Source organism: Solanum lycopersicum, chromosome 1, assembly GCF_036512215.1.
Source record: "Solanum lycopersicum chromosome 1, SLM_r2.1".
In the NCBI taxonomy this organism is placed as follows: domain Eukaryota; kingdom Viridiplantae; phylum Streptophyta; class Magnoliopsida; order Solanales; family Solanaceae; genus Solanum; species Solanum lycopersicum.
The window spans coordinates 90,306,279-90,329,011 of NC_090800.1; the positions used below are offsets into that span (position 1 = coordinate 90,306,279).

A 22,733-nucleotide genomic window follows, 5' to 3' on the forward strand; every position below is an offset into this window, starting at 1 on the left:
ATTTAAATACCTTTATTAGTATAAATATAAAATATAAAATATAAAATATAAAATATAAAATCAAAAAAACAAATAAAATATTAAAAGGATTTGAGAGGTATTTTTGTCTTTACTTAGAATAGTCCCATGGTATTAGAGCTAATACCTCCAAATAGAAGGTATTAGTAATACATCACATAATACCATGTAGGAGGTATTAACTAATCCATGAATTAGTTATACATAGACTCACATTCCTACCAAACACGGTATTAAATTATACCACATCTAATACATGGACTATTTCTTTTAATACAGCCTACCAAACGTCCCCTTAGTATTTTTCATTATTTTCTTATGCAATTCGGAAAGACAATACCAAAATTTTTGAATGCAATAAGAAAATCAGAGATGGGCTTCAACTATATTTAAATTTTAATAAAAAACAAAACACAATAGAATCACATTTTACTAAATTGTCTTAAATATAATTATACTTTTAAAGAATTATTAATTTATAATATTAATGTGACCATATATTTATATAGAGCTCTTCTGAAAATATATTATCTTATCAAAATGAATTTCTTCATTGACCTAAATCAAAATTGACAAAAATATTATTTTAAAAATTATTAATTAATCAAATTTAATTTAGTAAGATTTCACTTTGTACGTGAATAAGTTGTCACAATTTGAATAATTATGGTGCGCTGAGTTCATAATAAGGCTTACTACTACAATGTCGGATTCACTATATTTTCAAGCTATAATTAATCTTCAAACTGATAATAAAATATTTTTATTAATCTTGTCGTGTATAATTAAAATGAGAATACATACGTTAGGTGATTAATTTATGGACATAAGAATGTCTTTCTCTAAAATATAAATTGGAAATATCTAAACAAGTATTTTATCATATATTCAAATATTTAACATAAAAAAATAAGCACAAATAATTAATTTGAGACGAAATGACTATTACTATTTGAAGTTCAATAATATATTTAATACAATTAAGAAACAAGGAAAATAAGAATATAAGACAATTTATTTTTATCTTTATAAAATAAAAAGAATTGTTGCCAATAACCCTTCTGCTCAAAGCAAAAGTTATGCCAAGCAAAATCTACACTAAAATATGATAAATAAAATATAAAGCAAAAATAACTGTTGAAAATTAAGTAATTGCGGATCAGGAACGCTATTTTTAAAACTAATAATTAATACATAAAAATCGACCATTGGAAATTAAGTAATGCAATTTTTAACATTGATAATTAACGCGCAAAAATCAACCCTTGGAAATTAAGTAACTAAGGATTACTAACACTACTTTTAACAATAACAATTCACGGGCAAAAATCAACTATTGGAAATTAGGTAATTGCGGATTACTAACACTACTTTTAATACTAATAATTAAAACGCATAAATCAACTGTTAGAAAAGGTAACTGCGGATTATTGATGCTACTTTTAACACTAATAATTAACGCGTTAAAATTAACCGTTGAAAATTAGGTAACAATGAATTACCATAACAATTAGTAACGCGTGCGTATTTCTAAAAACTAAATAACTGCTTATTAGTAACGCTACTTGTAACACTATAATAAGGCGGCGGTGAGTCGTATTGCTGCGCAAACAATTGAAAACTAACTCGTGCTTATTATGTTTATTTGATAAAAATTTGATACAATGTATTGTAATTATATAAAAATATATTATTATTATTAAAATTTATATTAAAAATAAATTAAAAGTAATCAAATGAAAAAAATATTATTGCTATGATAAATATTTTTTTATTATATTATAGGTACGAAAAGTTTCCTATTATTGTCGGTTGAGACCTTTTCCAGGTCCAGACAATGGCGAACTGAATTTCAACTCAATGTCCTTGTCACAATGGACATTAAATTAATTGATGTTCACTACTCAATGCTTCTTCATTGCTATATGTCGACTTTCAAGACTCTGTGTAGCATAATTTATCTATCTATCTTGTCAATTTTTTTCTTTGATTGTATCTGCTGTGTTTTTGTACAGTACAAAAATTGTGACTGAAAAATGGTGAAAAAACAAGTAATGCTGCCGGCGAATGAAGTAGACCTTACTGCCGTCGAATATTTACCCGAAAAAATTGAAGGTTTTGTGTTTCAACTTTTTCGCTATGATGGATTACATTGTCAGTATCGTGTTTTTCGCCCTGAGTTTTTTTTTTTTTAAAACTGATTTGCAGCTCCACATTTGACGGGGTTTTGGTTCAAGTTGTTTGTTAAAGTAATCGAGGCACCTGTAATTGGTTCTTTTATTGCTAGTCATCTGAAGGAGAAGAATGGGATTACTGAGGTTTGTTTACTTGCTATCTTGATGCATAAAAAGGAGATCAAGAAATTAAACAACGGTTGTGCTTTTATTGTCAGATTCTGAAGAATACTGTGATACCAGAGGTTCCCATGTTCATTCCCCAGTTCCCTCTTCAAGGTTCTATATTAAGCTCTTGCTGATTATCTTTCACTATTTTATGTGTTATAAATGATTCCAGTTAGTTGGGATTAAGTTTTAATCATGTTTGTAAATTTGCTTTAGGTCTAGTGTTTTCTAGTGAAACTAGTTTTTGATATTAGATTGGGACGGGCTTAGATTAGAGTGACATGGACATGGAGGATTCGTATAACTGATTCCGACTTGCTCGGGATTGAGTCATGATTGTTATTGTTGTCGTCTATCTGTACATCTATTTTTCATTCCCCCCTTCCCAATTAGTTGGTGATAAAATAATACTCAGCTGATTTTCGGACGTGTAAATGGAAAGAAGAATAATATTGCCATGATCCTGTTGAAGTTAGAATTCAGGAATTCAGGTGTTTTTCTAATGGTACTGACTTGTTTAGTATGTTTTAGAGCAAGAGCCTGGTGTTGTTTGCTTAGGAGAAGATGGAAAACCTAAAGAACAGGTTGATTTAGCATTTAAGTATCTTCCACATTATGATCCTGCTAGTAGATGGAGTTCTGATTCAGGAGAATCATCCCAATTCCGCTGCTGGAAAATTCGTGATTATGAATATGCATACAGAAATAAGCTTACGACCCCATCCATGGCAAGTGACTTTCGGTTCATTGTTTTATTTCGGTCATCTTCAAGACTAATAAAGCTCTGTCATGCTAAAGGTTGCAGAGCACTTTATCTCAGCAATGGAGGTATTTAATAGTAAGCAGCCATCAGCACCATTATTGATCTCATTTGACCCCGAGGAAGTGAGAAGGCAAGCGGCAGCTTCCACTCAAAGATTTGAGAAAGGTATTTTTATTTGTTGATGTGCATAAAGTTGGATCTTGCAAGGACCTACATATGCAATTCACAATTTGTCTTTTCTTTTTCTCTAAGTTTTCAGCACACGGCATCAAATAAATGATATTAGATTCCTGCAAATAATTCTTATCTCAAAGACTCAAACTACTGTGCCAAGTCTGCTGATTTTGTTACTAAACCGTATTCCCTTTCATCTTTTTTTTCTTTAATGATGTGGTCATGGAGGAAAACAACTGTCAATCTTGGAAGGGATTTTCATTGCAGTCAAGGATGACATTGATTGCTATCCTCATCCTTCAAAAGGTATTTGTTTAACTTCATATTTCCTCGGTAAATATCTCTGCCTTTTTTGGCTGAACATTTCTCCCTGTAAAAAAGTGCAGGTGGTTCTAAATGGTTTCATGAGGTTCGCCAGGTGAAGGCAGATGGGGTTCCTGTGTCAAGATTACGAAACAATGGTGCAATTTTAGTAGGAAAGACAAATATGCATGAGTTTGGTATGGGCACAACAGGAAATAATCCAAATTATGGGTAAACTTGTTTCCTTGAACCCACATGTTGGAAAAATGATTTCCAACACAAATAGCAAATATGACTATTTTTTAAAGATATATGCTAAATATTGGCTTTGTGAATGTTGAAGAAGGACTTCACAATTAACAGGAGTATGCTAAAGACGTCCCTCAAAAGAATACTTTTTTGATTTCTCTATCTTCCTTTCTGTTTCAATTTTGATCTTTCTGTGACTGAGTTGTCACGACCGGAATCTAGACCCCAGACGAGACCGGCGTCGTTGACCTCTCAGAGGTCGCAGACAAGCCTGCTTATGTCATTCTTACTTTACATAGATTAATTTTAGCGGAAAATTTGAAATTTTTGATTCTTTAATCATACTTGCTGAACATTCTTAACATTTCGTAATCGTTCATCATCAACCATCTAACATTTAAGAGATAAGCAACTGAAAGAAATAATTCATTAAGTATTAATTGTATATCGGCCAAAATAGCACCAATACAAAGTTTGAACCAAAACAGGAAAGAAACGCTAGTGGAACATGTTCCGCTAGCTCAACTCTAAAACTACGCTAGAATGTAAAACAGTAGCATCCTCGAAAGCATGAGGACCTACCAAACTCCGGATGAATACTGATGTCCGGATAGCTGCAACAACGAACCTGTAGCTCTAGCGTCCACCTGTGCCTGCACCTAAAAATAGATGTTCGTATGGAATTAGTACACACTTGTACTAAGTATGAGTATATGCAAGTACACACCAGGGACATGCATGAGGAAGAATAGCTCTTTCCTAACAACATGATTTTTGGAAGTCAAGTCAGTGGACTTGCCAAATTGAGATTGGGAAAGTTATGCCATGAGAGTGACATGCATCATTATAATTATCGTATAGCACACAAAACATAACATATTCATATAACACATAACATATAACACATACTTTCTTTCATATTATTCATTCGTATACCATGAGACCTTATTATCATAGACTTAACTTTAAGACTTTCCAAAATGAGGGCTCAACATATGAGACCTCAACTAGGGAGCCTTCTTTAGCAAACACAGAGTCTGCTTCACTCATTCATTCGTATTTCATTTCAATTCATTCATAGGCCAGTGCGAACACCAGCTATACCTAGGATGTAGTTTAAGACTTTCATCGGGTTTGCTGTGCAATGATCAGGAATGACCTAATGTCATTACCTGAATCTAGCTCACCTCTTGATTATCCTATCCTAACACCTTCGGTATCATTCATTTCTTTATATGATTCATTTGAGGCTGGCCTCATTCATTCATTGGGAACTTTAACTTTAACCGACATAGATCATGTGAGCATCATGAAATCCAGTGTCTTCCCCACACCGAAAAGAGGTGGAATCACCGGCCAAAGCGATTCAAATAACATGCTAGCGTATATGGGAATTTAACCCCGCCAGATCCCTATAGTGGCAATATAGGTTCAAAGACTAGGAGATGTGTGGAGACCCATACCCGGCAAGCCGGACAGTCTCATCTCATGAGAATTACGTGAACCTCCGCCCTTCCCGAAAGAAGGCATCACCACTCATAGCTAGCCTATCGGTGCTCGGTATAAAGTTCCATTACATGCAACTCATACATCATAGAAGTTTGCTTCTAGTATGAAGACATCATAGCTCAATAGATGATTTCTCATCTCATCATTAGTATTAAGTGTTTTAAACTCAATATTTTTATTAGAGTATTCATAGAGACTGGTCTCTTCATTATCTTACACTCTCATTGGTGAGTATGTATCGGTAACATTTACTTAAGCTTATTTAAGATTGCTCTCATCATACGCATTAACCTCACATCATGATTGTCGCCACATTCTTCATTTCATTACGTATATCTTAGGTTCACTTATTCTTGAACGTATGTTAAACTTATATATCTATACATACAAGCCATGAGGCTTCATTTATAGTTCGTTAAGTGAATTCTTGTTTTTCTAAGATTATGTATTACAAGACTTATGTATCTTGTATATATGCCAAGATCTTTGATTTTTGATCTACGTAGATGACATTATTCTTGAATATTTCACTCACGTATGACTTATGTATCAATACGGAGGTTTGGACACGAGAACCCAAATTTTGAATTATTTGGATATCATTTATATTTTTCATTGATTTTTGTTCTAATATTCATAAATTTAGAACTCTAAGTTAAGTCTCAACATTTTCGTGAAATAATAAATTTTCTATTTTAATTAGAATTCTAAATTAAATTTCAATCATTTACATGAAAGAATAATTTTCTAATTTAATTAGAATTCCAATTTAAATCTCAATATTTACATAAAAGAATTAATATTCTATTTTTAATTAAAATTCTAAATTAAATCTCAATGTTTACATAAGAGAATTAATTTTCCAACTTTAATTAGAATTTTAATTTACTATTATTATTATTTTTAATTAAATTCGCTTGAATAGGGAGGTTGTGGGTTCGAACCCCCACAGCCCCCTTATTTTTCCTCTCATTTTCGCTGAAGAGGAGGCTGTGAGGTGGTGGGTTCGAACCCCCACAGCCCCTCTATTTCTTTTTTAATTCTTTGACATCCAAAAATTTCCAGATTCTTTTTAAACCTATTTCTATGTTTTTGGAAATTTATTCCACTATTTTTTCTGCACTTTTTCATCAAGTTTCACATTAGTTCTTAGGGAGATTTCATGGTTCATTCACTTCACTATGCTTCATCAAAATGAACATCACATTGCACACCCATTTCACACATAAAATACATGATAAATAAACAACTTATATACCCCAAAACAATGCCTAAAACACTGCCCTATACACACCCATACATCAACTTTTTCCGGTCATATTCTGATGATCATTATCGCGATTTCCCGCACATAAACACACTCATATTTAATTTAAACACATCATTCATGCAAAAATCTAGCAGCACAACATACCCATCCTACAAATTCATTAGGGAGCTAAGGACAAGGACATACGAAGGGGAACAACCTTAGTTTCAAGAGTTTAAGAAACGTCCGAAAGAAAGTACTCTTGGAGAAAGAATTCCATGAGAGAAACTCATACCTTAATCGATGTTCAAACTTTAATGTTGCTGCCCGGAAAACTCCTCCAAACCACTCCCAATTCACTTCAAAGTATACCTCTCTTAGCCTTGACGTTTTGATTACTTTTTCTTTTGCTTAAAAAAATTTTTTGTGAGTTCTTCAAGCATGAAAATTATTGATATTTTGGCAGAAATAATGTGAGGAAGATGGAGAACGTGAGAGAGGGAGTTTAGAAGCGTGAGAGAGAGAGGGCTAATTGGATTAGGAGACTAATTCAAGAATTAGTCAAATAACATTAAAATAAATAAATACAAATCTGTTTTATTTATTTATTTATTTATTCATTTAAAACGTGAAAGGACAATTATGCCCTTAAATACCTATTTATTCTTATTTACATAATTCTCTTTTTTTTTGAATCGTTACATGAGTATTGGATGTTCTGTTGTAGTCATTTAAGGTTCACCAGAGTGGTTTATTCCTAGTTCATTCTTCTTGATCAAGAGAGGTTGTCGGGTGGTGTTCTTTTGGCTGTTATGTGATCATTGCCACATTTTGACTCATTTAACTGCAGAATAGTAATACTTTTGTTTCCCTACATCTCTTTTGAATGATGATTCTTTACTTAAGCTACATATTTCAACATGTCTAATAAAAATGTTGTCCAGTCCAGTTATTATATTTTTGTAGTCTTTTTCCTTTGGTTGAGTGACTGAGAGTCTTGCTTGAGTTAATATTTGACAAGTCACTCATACAGACCGCTTTAGATATCTTTCCTTGTTCTCGGAATATAATTTTTTGAAGTGTATCTGGGAACTATTGTTTCTTGGGTATCTTTAGGTTGAGTGTATATTTTACCTTCCACGGCAGTAATGAGCATTTTTCTATGGCAGTACACCTAGAAATCCGCATAATCCAAAAAGGTACACAGGTGGTTCTTCCTCAGGTTCAGCTGCAATTGTCGCTTCTGGATTGTGCTCAGCAGCATTGGGAACAGATGCTGGAGGTTGTATGACATATTGGGCGTAGTGAATTACTAATTTGTTTTAAAATGGTTATAGATTTTCAAGATTCATTCATTTGAAGTCCAGGTTCAGTACGAATTCCTGCTTCTCTTTGCGGGGTTGTGGGCTTAAAAACAACATTTGGACGGACTGACCTGACAGGGTAAGTTCATGAATGGCAGGTCAATGTGCATCTCAACCTTAGGCTTATGAATTATATTGTTCCCTTCAGGAAAACTTTCTGTCTGCTGTCAAAGCTATGATCTTCATACAACTTGCCTCCCTCGTACTCTAGCCTAAAAATTGTTCTTCTCTTTAGTTATCCCTATTTTCTGGATTCTTAAAGTCTCTATGTTAACATGTATTCTTCAATAGCTGTAAAGGGCATTTTTCATTTCGCTTGTGGATAAGTGAAACAATCATTATAAACCTAAAACTGTGTGTAAGGCATGTAATCAAGTATATTTTTTGTAGGCTATAGTTAAACTCAAAAGCATTATTTCTCAGGCACTTCATGGTATTAGAAATAAGGTAGCTTTGTAGAGAAGTGAAGCCTTTTACTGCAGTGGTTTATAACTCTATTCTGCACATTGCTTAGAAATGTAATCAAAGAAGAGCCCTATACGCTTTCTACACACACTGCTTACATTATCCATACCGTGATACGACAGCAAAGGAGACACCGTGTACATGCACTACTTACAATCTTGCAGATCCATCAATAATTCAGGATTAAGGTATCGGTGAAAAAAAGAAAAGTCTTGGTTTTCTGTTCTTTCATTACAGAATCCAAAAACAAGTAAATAACAATGATCTTCATGTCCTGTGAATGCTATTTGAGTGCGCACTGAAGCAAGCTAATTTTTTCTTACAAATTTTGGTCAGATGACTTTTTTTTTGTATGCATGAACATGGAGAGTGATTTTTCATCTAGTCATGTCCAAGAAGCTAGATGCTAAAAGAAATAATATTAAGTTCATTTTATGTTGTGATATGTTTCATTTTGGCCATTGTCAATGATACTAGAATGAACTCCCATACACTTAGCAGAGATTGCATGTTGCAACGGTAGATATGTGTATAATTTTGTCCAATTCTGTTCTTTTCTCAGGTCTTTGTGGGAAGCAGGAACTGTCACAATTATTGGACCCATCACAGCTACTGTTGAGGATGCCATACTTGTGTTAGTAATTGGGTTTACTGCCCATTTCCTTACAAACAAATAGTCAATTCTGGTCATGAAAATCTCTGGTATTCATCTTAGTATCTTACTGTGTACAGTCAACCATGGATTTTTTATTTACCTCTTTGACTTGATTACAAGTGCACGTAAAATTATTTAGGTGTTGCACTGTTTACACACTGCATCAATTTCATCTACCTTTATGTGAGCTAAAACAACAGTAAAGAACTTACAACAAGAACAACATTCACAGTACAGTCCCACAAATGGGTCCGAGGAGGCTGGGGTGTACGCAGACCTTGTAAACATAGATCAATTAGGTTGTATATATATTTTTAAAAAATAGGTTGTATGTTGGGGATCTTTTTGTTAAATTTGGTCCAGGTATCTTGATCATGGTGATAACCACTCTTATGGTTGATATGTTGATTATTGCTATTTTTCTTACAACTTTTCAGGTATGCAGCAATCTCGGGATCCTCTCCAACTGATCGAATTCAGCTGAATCCTGTAATCACTCACATAGTGTACTTTTGCTAAATTTCAAGATATTGTTCTGTTTGAGTGTTCAGTTTTAACCTTTTTTTTTCCCTTCATTCGTGGAAATACTTAAAGTTAATATTAGTAAATAGAGTATCAGATCATTTTTTAACGTTGAGTTTGATCATCTGTGATACTGAAGTATGTTGGTTACCATAATAACTCAAGTTTGGGGTATTTTTCTTCAGAATTCTGATCCTGGTTCAGTTTGGAGGATGTTTATTCTGCTGAATGTCCCATTGTTCCTGTTTTTATAAATTCTGCAGTATTCACTCTACTTGTTATCATAAAAGATTATGAGGACTATTTTAGTTAAATTGCTGAAAGAAATTGTGACATTTCTCTGTCCATTATAACCTTGCTGTTTTAGGTCCCCCCAAACGGATTTGGTATAGCTAAACAAGACCAAGCTTAAGCATAGGATTAAGTTGATCCTATACTTGTACTGGAGACTGTTGAATTCGGTTCAATGCCAAATGAGTTCTTTTCATTGGATTAAAAAGTTGTACTCTTCATTACGCATGCTGTTTTCTACTCACATTGTTACTGATTGATTTTGCAGTCCATCCCTAATTTTCCCGATTTATCTTCCAGTGAGAGTTCAAATATCTTGGGATCACTTACCTTGGGAAAGTATACAAAGGTGTTGCACTTCTATTCTCTTAAGGTTGTTGATGATTTTAACCCTCTTGGTTGAGCTTTGGCTGATATAAGACATGTTTTACAGTGGTTTAACGATGTTAGCTCGACCGACATATCTGATAAGTGTGAAGATGTCCTAAACCAACTATTTCGTCGGTATGGGTGCAAAGTAAGTCCAGTACTCTTTATTACGTATGTGATCAATTCTGTCAGACTCATGCTTTTTACATCAAGATTTGTCTATTTCAGAAGACTTCATGTTTGAAGTTCAGGTTCACTTTTCTGGATTTAATTTTGTTTATTCTATTTTTCTGGCTTAACTCTTTGCAATCAAGACAACAGAGATTGTCATACCGGAGCTTCGTGAGCTGCGCACAGCTCATACTGTTACTTTTGGATCTGAATCACTGTCCTTTTTGAATCCTGATTGCGAGGCTGGGTATTATTTTCCATCATGCTATTAGTACGACTGCTTGGTATGTTGTTTTCTGGACTAATATAGAATTTCTTTCATTTTATGTAGGAAAGGAGTTAGATTGACTAATGACACTCGCACAAATCTGGCACTTTTCAGATCATTTGCAGCATCTGACTATATATCTGCCCAGTGTCTTAGGTAAAGCATTAGTTACTAAATTACTTTCATACATGTCGAAATGATTTGTTCAACTGTTGTTTGTTAAAGTATCAAATTAGGGATGTGAAAGCTGCAGCAAGTGTATTCTGGATCATTGGCATTTTTATTTTGAACATTTGGTTCGACATTTAGTAGGCATTCCTAGCGTTAACTACATCAACGATTTTAGGTTTACTTACTTCACTATAAGCTCGTTGTGTGTAAAATCATTAGAAAGTTACCTGAGATTCCCTCCGTCCACTTTTAATTGTCATGGTTTCTATTTTTAGAGTCAAACTAACATTTTAAGATGTATTGTTTCATCATATTAATATGCAAAAAATTGTAATTTATAGTACTTTTCATATAGTTTTTGAATATCTAATTTAAAATATCGAATTAACTAATCTAATTTAACTTTGAAAATTAGTCAAATTGACTTTTGAAAAGCGCAACATGACAAATAAAAGTGGACGGATGGAGTATTAAATTTTCAGTTGGAGGAAAGATATGCTCATATGGAGTATGAAATTTTCAGTTGGAGGAAAGATATGCTCATATGGAGTATTAAATTTTCAGTTGGAGGAAAGATATGCTCATAGCTTGTGCACAGAAACAAATTTATACTCCAATAGAAGAGCATGTCAGAATCCATGTTCTTGTCATTAATATCATGGTTTCTTTACTCCATAGTTACTTTGCGTCTCGGAAGTGTCATTGAATGGTTCTTTTTGTCTATGTTTTGGAAAAATGTCAAGTGCCAAATGTACTACTATGTTTTCTTTAAATGTTAAAAGATTTCAGTCTTGCTATGGAATTGCATGTAGAAATATGATGAAGTCTATTCAATTTATTTCAGCTTTCCCGTGTCTCTTATTGCAGGCGAAGGATAATGTACTACCATATGGAGATTTTCAAGAAAGTAGATGTCATTGTAACACCTACCACTGGGTAAACTAATTTCTGGCAACTGTTTTCCTTAAATCTTTTAGTTGATGGGAGTATCATGAAGTGGGTTTCTGAAATAGTTATGTTAAAAGAGAAGTAGAATTTTCTGAAGTCATCTAGCGATATTTGACATAAGATTGTACTTCAATGGAAGTCAATTTTAGATGATTGGTGCAAAATAGGAACTATATGTTTCTTTTTACTTCACGTGGATAATGCTTAATCAGTGAATGACTCTACAAGAGTATTGAGGATAAGGATACTTCTCATGTCTTTGAAGTTGTACACCATAATTTAGCTTGACGCTTGAAGTCACATTTGTCTGATGTTATGATCCACAGAAGATTTCCGTTGAATACCTCACTCGCGAAATTTACACATCGAATGGACATGTATATGTTCATGTAGAATGACCTATACTGAGGCTTTTTACCATTTCGCAGAATTTTAATTTTTTTCCCAAGTAAATTAGATCTTCCTCTTTTTTCAACTGAAGTAGATGGACCAAGGGTTTTTGTACGTGGTCATTTATTTGAATCTTTATGTGGACCCACAGACTCTTAAATCCATAAATTTTCTATTTTTACTTTTTTTTTTCAGAATGACAGCCCCAGAAATTCCAGAAAGTGCTCTTGCAGTTGGAGAGACAAATTTGCAAGTTGTAGGTAGGTTAACATCTGTTTCTATTTTTTTTTTTTAAATTATCATTTACAAATAAAGGAACATCATTTATTACTTTGTAGTAGTCATTAGTAGTCCCTGGATATATTAAAAATGAGAATGCTATGCTATTTCACGAGAAATCTTATAAATAAAATATTTGATGTTTGACCGGTTGGTAGATTCAGAAATTTGATTTTTGTATGCATTAAAGACAGATTGTACTTTGGTAGTTAAACTCCTGAAGCGTTCTGTCTCAAAATATTATCAATTCTACAATAGTTCTTTTTTTTTTTTGTTATGATGAGCAGCACCTCATGATGATCTGACTCTATTTAGACTAATTTCATTTGCTACTCTTTCAGCAAGACTAATGCAATTTGCTATGACAGCAAATGTTCTTGGACTTCCGGCAATTTCTGTCCCTGTAAGTTATATTCATCTTTTTCCTCTTAGGCAGTTATCTGAGAGTAAATCTCATTGAAGGATATGGAATAGAAGGACAAGAACCTGCATGTTGATAATATACAATCAGTGCTCCTATTCTAAGCATTTCAACTGTTGGTTCTTACTGCATGCTGGTTTACTGTCGAGGACCTGCTCACCTTCTTTCCAATTAATATTGACACAGCAGTAAAAATGAATGACTGAAAACTCTCTCTCTTTACAACTTCCTCCATTTGTATTTGCACAGCCTATGTTCGTTCCCTTCAAAACTAAGATGTCTCTTTGATTGATGGCTACCACCATCGGATTCCAAAACTCGTGGATGTCAAATATCACTCAACATCACGTGTTTTTTAACTATATTATTGATTTACTTTTCTTTTCACGTGTTAGATTGGTCATGATAAGCAAGGACTTCCAATAGGCTTGCAACTTATTGGTCGTCCGTGGTGTGAAGCTTCAATCTTGCGTTTAGCTGTTGCAGTTGAGGTATTCTCCTCGCCCCAACTAACAAGTAACAAACTGCTAAAATGTTCAAAAAGCATTGGAATGAGATTTTGACTTTGTGTTTTCAGGAAATGTCTGCAGAATATAGGAAGAAGCCAGTGGAGTTCTATGACATCTTGAAAGGGAACGGTTTTCACGACTCCACTGAGGAATAAGTTTTAAGCCTAACCTCAAAGAGAAAACAAGATTTTATCACAGTGTGCTTAGCGTTTTTGTGTTTTGTATCTCTTTTAAAATAGCAGTTAAATTTCTTTTTTGGCCATGAAACTCACGCACATCTTGTTTGTATAACTTTGTTCTTAATTATCTCACTCTTACCATAGATGCATATTTATTATATACAGCACAATATATAAAAAAAAATAACAACAAAGTTGATTTAGAAATCACAACTGAATTTTAAAAAACCAAAAAATAGAAAAAAAGAAAGCGTGTAAAATGTTAAAGCGCTGATAATTCTTTTATTTGAACAAAATTTACTCAACAATAATGATAAGATCGAATACTTCAAAACGTTAGCATGTTTGTGGTTGTATTTTGCAACAACCGAGTATAATAATATATTTTTTATTTAAAGATTATGAATTTCAATTAGTTTAGTCTTAGTTTGCCAAAATAGCTTTAGACAGTCAGTTTTGTAATATGTGAATAAAATTTAAAAGTAAAATTATTTTAAATTGAATTAAAAAAACTACAACGCCAGTAAGTTGTGACGGTGAGTCCATTAAAACATGGTTCCACTCCACCTTTAGCTTTCCAACTGCCGCATGGAATCAGGCGGGAGACTGAACCTTTTAATTCTGGGGAAAAGACGACGCAATACGGTTGTCGTCGGGAAATTGACACAATCGGCGCGGTATCTTCACGAATTAATTCTATTGACCACAACTCCCCACTCCCCAACAAACTTTGCTCCAGAGAAATAAATTTTAAAAAATGGCAATTTTTTGTTTTTTGTGGCGCATCATACTTGGACTTTCAAATGCCTTACGCATGTTGACAGCTGGCTTCGCCGCTTGCCGATAATCGGATCTCTATAAAGCAACTACGTTCTGCAGTATAACTCTGCATCTCTTTCACTAGTAATTAATCAATTGAACCGGCTGTTTGTTAGAAATGGGGAAAAAGTTAGTGAAGTTGCCGGCGACTGAAGTTGACATGACGGCCGCTAAGTATACGCCTCAAAGAGTTCAAGGTCTTCCCTTCGTCATTCATAATTTGTTTGCAATTTCCCCCCTTTTTTTTAAGACTTTAAAAGCTAAATTTCAAGTATTAGATTAGTTTACGTTTGTTAAAAGATAAATAAATAAAGAGTTAGATATTCGGAAATACACAAAAAAGTATCATAAGTTTGGAATTTTCATATCAAAATGGTGGAATATTGATACAATCTTAAAATATTTGTTAAAGTTACGTATGGTAGGAAATAGTTGTTGTTATAAATCTGTATTGTTATTTCGAGTTATTCAGTTGAGAATTTGCACCTACGGACATGCAGCTCCACATCTGACTGGATTTTGGTTGAAGTTATTTGTCATGTTGATTGAAGCACCAATTATTGGTTCAATGATCTTGATTCTCGTGAAGAACAAGAACCGAATAACCAAGGTTGGTTTTTAATGTGTCCAATTTCTATTTTCTTTTATGTCGTAAATATTCATGTCAAGGGGATGCCATATTCTATGATAGCTGAAAAGGTTAAGTGTTCATAATTGGTAGATGTTGAAGAATACTGTGATACCAGAGACTCCCATGTTTATACCTGAATTTCCTCCTAAAGGTTAGTTTCTATATCACTCTTTCTTCAGTAAGTTTTCTCTTTACGTTGTCTACGCTCCTGTCCGTCTTCTCAAAAGTGTGAATTTTTTCCCGCTCAGCTATCCTTGGTTTACGAATAGACCATCATAATGAGAAGGAACTGCTTGACTAGGACAACATCCTTGTTTAAATACGGTTCTCTTTTGTCCTATCCCTTGTAAGAAAAAAACAAGAAAAGAAAGGCTTATCTTTGTTTCAACCTCTTCTTTCGTTTATTTGTGGAGTAACAAATAGATTAAAGGAACATTTTATGATAAAACCAATGCTCCTTGAAGTCACTGACCGACTTTATATGGAGTGTGGATTTAGAGTCAGAACCTGGTGTTTTTTGCTTGGAAGAAGATGGGAAACCTGAAGAACGCGTTGAGTTTGCCTTGCAGTGTCTTCCAGATTACAATCCAGCCTGTATTTGGATTAATGATCCAACCACACCATTCCGCTATTGGAAGATTCGTGATTATACATATGCTTACAAATCTAAGCTTACAACTCCATCTCAGGCAAGCCATTGTTTTCCCAATTCTCATGCTGTTCGTATAAATGTATATTAGGATAAGCTTATTTTACATTTGTATCATAGGTAGCAGAGCATTTCATCTTAGCTATAGAAGAGTCTAACAACAAGAATCCACTGGCACCACTACTAATTTCTTATGATCCTGATGAAGTCAGAAGGCAAGCTGCTGCTTCCACACAGAGATTTAAAGAAGGTACTATGGTGTATATTTTTTTATGGTCATATACAGAGACATGTATACTGTTATCCCATTGTAATTCAAAAATATTCTTCCTTCTAGAGTGCTATCTGCATTTGACTCTACTTAGCTACTATTTCTTAGCCGCTGGGTTTGTGCAGGAAGTGAATTATCAATCCTGGATGGTATCTTCATAGCAGTTAAGGATGACATTGATTGCTATCCATATCCATCAAAGGGTATGTGCTCTAGTTCTAGTCACCAAAGTATAGTTCTTTGCCAGATTTAGTTTCAAACTTAATGTCTAACAGGTGGCGCAACTTGGTTTCACGAGCTTCGTCAAGTTAAGAAAGATGCTGTCTGTGTCTCAAGATTACGAAACTGCGGTGCAGTTATGGTTGGAAAGACAAATATGCATGAATTGGCCCTGGGAACAACTGGAAATAATGCAAATTTTGGGTGAGTTAAGCTTATAAGCTGTACACAATAGACAAGAAATTCCCATAGTTTCATAATAAGTAAATCATGATGCTAAAGCTCACTAAACATTTAATCAAGTCACACATTGAGTCAAATATTAAATGACCTTGGGGGGGGGGGGGGGGGAGAGATTGCTATGTACGTGAATTCTGACAATTTTAACTTTCCACTCCATTTAGGAAATGTTTTTTCATTGTAACAACAGTTTGGGTGGGTGGATTTCTTTCTATGACAGGACAACCAGGAATCCACATGCTCCAGATAGGTACACAGGCGGGTCTTCCTCAGGCTCTGCAGCTATTGTAGCTTGTGGATTGTGTTCTGCTGCATTAGGAACAGATGGAGGAGGTTGTCTATGATACCATGTAGCTCGTGAGTCATCTTATGAAATATTTGTATGTCATGTTTGCTAAAGTTTATTTTTACAGGTTCAGTTCGGATTCCTTCTTCCCTTTGTGGTGTGGTGGGCTTGAAGACAACATATGGAAGGACTGACATGAAAGGGTGAGCTCCTATTGTGGAGGGGGTCTGAATATATATGCCTGCATTCTGGTCTCCTTAAACCATGGTTTGCGGGGGGGGGGGGGGGGGGGTAATTAGTGATCCGGTACTTAAGTTGGTGGGAGGTACATGTACCTGGTGAATTAGTTGATGTACGCGCAGGCTGGCCCCAACATGATTGTTGTAAATAAAAGATTTTTTTCTTGAAGTTCCTTCTATGGCAAAATGAATATTCTAAGTTCTGCCTGATTGTAGTAATTATATGTGCAAATATATTGCTTTTTGTCAACTAACTTGTAAATCTGCTATACTTTGTTGTTTTCGCACTAGCTTTGTAACTCTTATAGGTAACTTTTTAGTCTCATCATTTTTGCCAGGTTGCTCTATCATAGTGGAACAGTGGCAATTGTTGGACCTATCACAGCAACTGTTGAGGATGCCATACTGGTGTAAGTAGTTGAACAGTTTTGAATGTTCCAGAGTGTACTTGTTTTGAAGTCCAGTTCTTATAGTTCTATAAATAGTGATGTGACAATGCAAATTGTCCTTGACTATCACCACTGGGGAAGATTGTGCAGTCATGTAGCTTGTGAGAACAACTCATTGTAGTACTTGAATTTATATATGCCCGTGAAGTGCTACTATCAGCAGAAGGTTTGATTATGTTTGTCTTAGTATTTGTGTGTATGCAGCTCTGCCTTATTTTGCTTAAATCTACTCTTCAAAAAATCTTAGAGGGTTTATCTCCTTTTATCTTGGGATGGGACAGAGTCCGATTCCTACCCTATTTATGCTTTGAGAGATGAAAGAAGTAAATATACAAGATTCCTTCCTCCAACCGTGCGAGTTAATCAACCTATCAATCAACTACTCCTTAATTTCAAACTAATCAGGATTTTTCTACTTTTTGCCTTTAATGAGCTTAGATTTTATCTTGGGATGGGACAGAGTCCGATTCCTACACTATTTATGCTTTGAGAGATGAAAGAAGTTAATATACAAGATTCCTTCCTCCAACCATGCGAGTTAATCAACCTATCAATCAACTACTCCTTAATTTCAAACTAATCAGGATTTTTCTACTTTTTCCTGAAATCTAAGTTGTGATATCTTACTGTCAGGTATGCTGCAATTTTAGGATCTTCGCCTGCTGAGAGAGTTTCTTTGAAACCGGTAATTACCCAAGAATATAGCATGCTCAAATCTAATGCTTCCTTTAAAAAATGAAATCGTCTATTCATTAAAATATCACTGAATACAAATTGATTGACCATCTGTTCTAGTTTCTTCAGTATCATAAAAAACCACAAGATATCTAAAGAGGAGAGTTATACAACTTCTTAGTTTTGGGAACCCTTATAGTATGTAAACCTTGGAGAAAAAGGCTTCTTGAGTGGTAGTTTCAGTCTTTTTCTGGTCTCTGGATAAATTCTGCAGATAGAAATCCTGAAACTGTGCAACTCCTGTAATAGCCAGGTTTACGTGAATTACAATATTGAAGGAAGCGACTTCTAGCTGATGTAGTAGGACCTAAACATCAGCTCTTGAGACTACTGAGAAGAGGTTGATCTAACTACTTTTTGTAGTTTAGATGAACTAGGGATCTTTGTACTTCTTATTCACATTATTCTTGACCTATGTTTCATTTTGCAATCGGTAATTTTCACCTTATGAGTTTCAGACCTAAGTTGTGCATGTGCCCGTTCCATTAAATTCCTTTAGAGTTTATTTACTATGTTTCAGGCCCTCCCTTGTTTACCAAATTTAAGTTCATGTGAGAACTGGTGCTCTATGGGATCACTGCGCTTGGGGAAGTACACTGAGGTAATTGCTTTTCTGGTTAAGACATGTCTGAAATGTTACTTTCTTGTAACTATTAAATTGTCTCTTGATTTTGTTACTTCAGTGGTTCAATGATGTTTTCTCAACTGAAATATCTGATAAGTGTGAGGATATTCTAAACCAGCTATCAGAAAAACATGAGTGCAAAGTAAGTTTATTTCCCATATCCAATTTCTTGGTTAAGTTTATTACCCATATCCAATTCTTTAGTTATGTCAAGGAATTGTCCCTGTTCATCTGCCAACTTGCTTGCATAGAGTACGGGGTCTAGTGAGCATCAATTTTTACTAACTACTTTCTTTCTATCTAGCTTTTTCCTATTTCTAAAAGGGTTTGTTTTTCTTTCCTTAATTGAAGACGATAGAGATTGTAATACCAGAGTTGCATGAGATGTTCATTGCACATGTTGTTTCAATTGGCTCTGAAGCATTATCTCAGCTGAATCCTGACCTTGAGGATGGGTATGTCTCCCTTACTGAGCAGGTCTTTCATGTGCTTAATCTGTCTTCTCTAGGATAGTACATGACATGATGGCATTATTCATATTCTTCTTGATGAATACCTTGCAGCTCCCCCGTATATAATGATATGTTCTTCATCTGATTTCAGGAAATTAGCAAGATTAACATATGACAGTCGGATAAGTCTGGCACTTTTTCAAACATATTCAGCGTCAGATTATATTGCTGCCCAGTGTCTTAGGTGGGGCATAATTTATCAAATCTTGAATTTGATTTGCACTGCAAATTTAGTGGCATTCAAAAAGATATTTGAACAGAGAGATGTGCATAGCTTGATCATTTGTTACTTGTTTTGGAAGTCTAAGACAGTGGTATTCTGTACTTTCGGGCAACGGTTGCATAAAATGACAGAAAAATCTTGTCAATGGCACGAGATTCTCATTACCATTGCCTGCTCGTATCTGATGAGAATGAAATTAAATCTTTTGGGTATATTTTATTTCGGATCCATTAGTTACGTTGCTACTCATAAATTTGCTCAAGAAATATCATAATCTCCTTTATGTAAGAATTTGACTGTTAGTCTTCCTAATTTTTTTCATGATCTCTCTTGGGCTTAATACTACGTGTTAAATCATCCACATAGGTTTTGTTTCTTTTCAAAGAATGTAGGTAGGATGAAAAATAAGTAAGAGAAGCCTGTAGTTTTTATGCTCTAAATTTTTTAGCTGCTCTGTTGTTCTCTCTAATCTTGTTTATCCTCTTGTGTCTTACTAATGAAAGCATGCATTTCAATATTTCTTGGTATTTTATTCAGTTATCAGTTAGGCTAGAAGTGCATTCTGTTCTGATATAGGCAAGATGCAAGTTTTTTAAGTACAATACATTACTAGATATAATCTCTCTTATTATTTCAGGAGAAGGTTAATGCATTTCTACATGGAGATTTTCAAGAAGGTGGATATCATTGTGACACCTACTACTCCGTATGTAACCACTAACCACATTTCAATATTTGGGTTTAGTGGATAAATTTTGTTATCACTTTATTGTTCATTTGAATGACCGTCTTGTAAAAATATTACACACATCTATCTCTTTATGTGCATGACCTAATCTGCAAATGCTTCCTTTAGTTTCCGTGATGTCTTCTTTCCCTTTTTTCTGTTTTTCATTGGATAGATGCTTGCTAATAGCATTATTTCCTCACTATTCCTATTAAATTATTGAATTTGGTCAGTGATGAAGCATGAATAAGATTTTCCTTTAACTGGAACAACAAGAAGGTGATAAGTTGAAGAGTGATTCCTTTGATGATGTCAGATCTAGAAATCAAACATTCAAAATGCCCGTGTATACTCATAAATGTTAGTGTTTGAAAAATATACATATATGTGAAAAACAGCAGGTTTGTTTGTTATTTTCTGCTGTTGAAATATGACTATCTGTGAAACCATCTTTAGCTGACAATTGTTTCCCAATACTTCAGCATGACGGCGCCCATAATATCACCAACTGCTCTTACAGTTGGAGAGACCAACATGTGGATTTCAGGTTTGTCGTTACAATACACTGGTTTATCTGTTTGGGTGATGCTGTCAACTGCTTGATATCTAACTGAGTATGAAAAGATTGATCATATGAGCACCATAGAGTAGTTCCCCACATAATTTTTTCTCTCTTTAACTTGGTAAACCCCAGCCCCCAAAACCTGCCCTCCCTCCTGAGACAACAGTAATTTATCCCACTTTTCTGTTGGTTTCGAACTCCAAACATTTTGGTTGGAAATGGGATGTCTTTCAGATGAAGTACCCATTTTGGTTGGAAATGGGATGTCTTTCAGATGAAGTAACTTCTCCCGTTGTTGCACATACTGATTTAAGAAGGATGATCCTCTATTTAAATATTCTTAAATGTAGCATAGCACCTATGTGAATTTTTTAAACTATTAGTTAGCTGCAAATTCTTAGCATTCTCCTTCTTTCTTATTTTGGATAGGTACTACTTTACAATCTTATATTGTTTTTTGTTCTCATACTCTCTCTTCCAGGAAGTCTTATGCGGTTCGTATTAGCAGCAAATCTTCTGGGCTTTCCTGCAATTTCTGTCCCTGTAAGCATAGCATCTTTATCATGTCTTGGGAATCTACTAACTGCAGATTGAGTTAGAATAACTTGCGGGAATATTGAAAAGCTCAATGTCTGAGGCGAACTAAATTCTATTTGTGGTCCAGTTACCCTATATCTAAAAGATTACTGCCGGTTCTGCTCTAATGTCTTGTTAAAGGTTTACTTGAGTTAAGTTAAAGCTTTTGTTCCGTGGAAAAGTTGTTAATGCTGAGCTGAACAAAAAATAGTCTTAGTTTAGTTTAAGCCTATGTCCTAGAAAGTCTGAGCGGGAAATACAATTGCATTACAAAAGCTCCTACATTAACATCTTCGAAACTCTCAACTATAAAAGCACAATTGTTAAAAGTGTTGTGGTTATATATGCTAGACCTATGGACTTGGCCTAATTATAGCGAAGCAGATTCATTTATATTGATTTCATTTACCGTGTGCAAACTATACTAATTATGGCGGTACCAGTAATATCTTCAACTGTTCTAAAATTTTGTTGGAATGTTGTATGTCAGGTTGGCTATGACAAGCAAGGACTTCCAATAGGCATGCAGCTCATTGGGCGTCCATGGTGCGAAGCATCCATTTTGCGCTTGGCAGCTGCCATAGAGGTATGGTTTACCCTTTCAACAAATGAGTTACTGGCTGTTTCTTGGAAAAGAAAACACCATGTTGATCTCAACGCCACTTGGACATCTATCTTACTTTGGACCAGTAAGTAACAGTAAGTGGTGCACATGAAAATATGACCCGACCATTGATTAACTTGACCATCTTGACCTGCTCATGTTGACTCAACTTATTTCAGCCCAAGTAACCTTACCCCACATTAGTTCAATCTATTTTGACCTGTCCAAATTCAATCAAACTCACTTATTGACACACCTTCTATGTTACTTTTCTCAGGAAACTTGTGCTGGGCCTAAGAAGAAGCCAAAGCAGTTTTATGATATTTTGCAAGGGAAACTGATGTGAATTTTGGGATTTGAGCTTTATATATTGGTGGCTCTTCTCATACGTTGGTGGTTCGAGAAGGCATAAAACTGTATAAGTGGTTCATCTTCTGTAATTTTGGATTAGCCAAAAAGTTCCTATCAAACAATTTTATGGTTAATCCAACTGCATTAAATTCCTACCTATCTTTTTGGCTTAAAGTTGTGTAAGTTAATTTGTTTTATCAAACATAATTTCCGAATGACTAAAAGCAACTACATGAACTTCTTACCTAATCTTTTTAGCTTAAAGTCGTGTAAAATTAATCTGTTCTATTTCTAAACAATTGAAGAAAAATAAAATAATCAATACGTTGTTCAACTTAATAAGAAAGTGCTAAAAATACAAATAAAAGATAGAAAGTAAAAAGTCAAAACCACTACTAACTCGTTC

General features: G+C 34.4%; 2 protein-coding genes across 6 annotated transcripts; both read left to right on the plus strand.

The window, feature by feature from the left end:
- Window positions 1-1,615: 1,615 nt before the first annotated feature.
- LOC101268146 (fatty acid amide hydrolase) lies at window positions 1,616-13,752 on the plus strand. The gene is made up of 20 exons (XM_004230491.5): window positions 1,616-2,133; window positions 2,227-2,336; window positions 2,411-2,471; window positions 2,892-3,088; window positions 3,159-3,288; window positions 3,526-3,603; window positions 3,684-3,831; window positions 7,777-7,889; window positions 7,975-8,050; window positions 8,999-9,070; window positions 9,529-9,580; window positions 10,173-10,253; window positions 10,338-10,421; window positions 10,588-10,691; window positions 10,776-10,868; window positions 11,751-11,819; window positions 12,417-12,481; window positions 12,842-12,903; window positions 13,317-13,412; window positions 13,499-13,752. The coding sequence occupies exons 1-20, from the start codon at window positions 2,055-2,057 to the stop codon at window positions 13,583-13,585; spliced, it is 1,857 nt and encodes a 618-aa protein (XP_004230539.1). The 5' UTR covers window positions 1,616-2,054; the 3' UTR covers window positions 13,586-13,752.
- Window positions 13,753-14,209: 457 nt separating this feature from the next.
- LOC101244325 (fatty acid amide hydrolase-like) lies at window positions 14,210-22,576 on the plus strand. 5 transcript variants are annotated; one of them, XR_011211871.1, is made up of 21 exons: window positions 14,387-14,625; window positions 14,929-15,038; window positions 15,150-15,210; window positions 15,558-15,748; window positions 15,829-15,958; window positions 16,105-16,182; window positions 16,255-16,402; window positions 16,659-16,771; window positions 16,852-16,927; window positions 17,302-17,373; window positions 18,046-18,097; window positions 18,668-18,748; window positions 18,831-18,914; window positions 19,124-19,227; window positions 19,376-19,468; window positions 20,145-20,213; window positions 20,468-20,594; window positions 20,717-20,781; window positions 21,278-21,339; window positions 21,863-21,958; window positions 22,254-22,576. XR_011211871.1 is itself a non-coding variant. In XM_004230496.5 (20 exons), the coding sequence occupies exons 1-20, from the start codon at window positions 14,547-14,549 to the stop codon at window positions 22,320-22,322; spliced, it is 1,833 nt and encodes a 610-aa protein (XP_004230544.1). In that variant the 5' UTR covers window positions 14,210-14,546; the 3' UTR covers window positions 22,323-22,576. The 5 variants fall into 5 exon arrangements, 3 of the variants coding, with proteins under 3 accessions (XP_004230544.1, XP_010315149.1, XP_025883943.1); XR_011211872.1 differs by having other exon boundaries at window positions 20,468-20,635; window positions 22,254-22,551; XM_004230496.5 differs by lacking the exon at window positions 20,468-20,594 and having other exon boundaries at window positions 14,210-14,625.
- The last annotated feature ends 157 nt before the right edge of the window (window positions 22,577-22,733 follow it).

Excerpts from the sequence above, each read along its gene's own strand:
- LOC101244325 (XM_004230496.5), top strand. The coding sequence starts at position 14,547 with ATGGGGAAAAAGTTAGTGAAGTTGCCGGCGACTGAAGTTGACATGACG. Across the intron at positions 15,211-15,557 it reads ACCTGAATTTCCTCCTAAAG|AGTCAGAACCTGGTGTTTTT; the intron begins GTTAGTTTCTAT and ends GTGTGGATTTAG. Across the intron at positions 15,959-16,104 it reads CACACAGAGATTTAAAGAAG|GAAGTGAATTATCAATCCTG; the intron begins GTACTATGGTGT and ends GGGTTTGTGCAG.
- LOC101268146 (XM_004230491.5), top strand. The coding sequence starts at position 2,055 with ATGGTGAAAAAACAAGTAATGCTGCCGGCGAATGAAGTAGACCTTACT. Across the intron at positions 7,890-7,974 it reads ATTGGGAACAGATGCTGGAG|GTTCAGTACGAATTCCTGCT; the intron begins GTTGTATGACAT and ends TTTGAAGTCCAG. Across the intron at positions 10,692-10,775 it reads AATCCTGATTGCGAGGCTGG|GAAAGGAGTTAGATTGACTA; the intron begins GTATTATTTTCC and ends CATTTTATGTAG.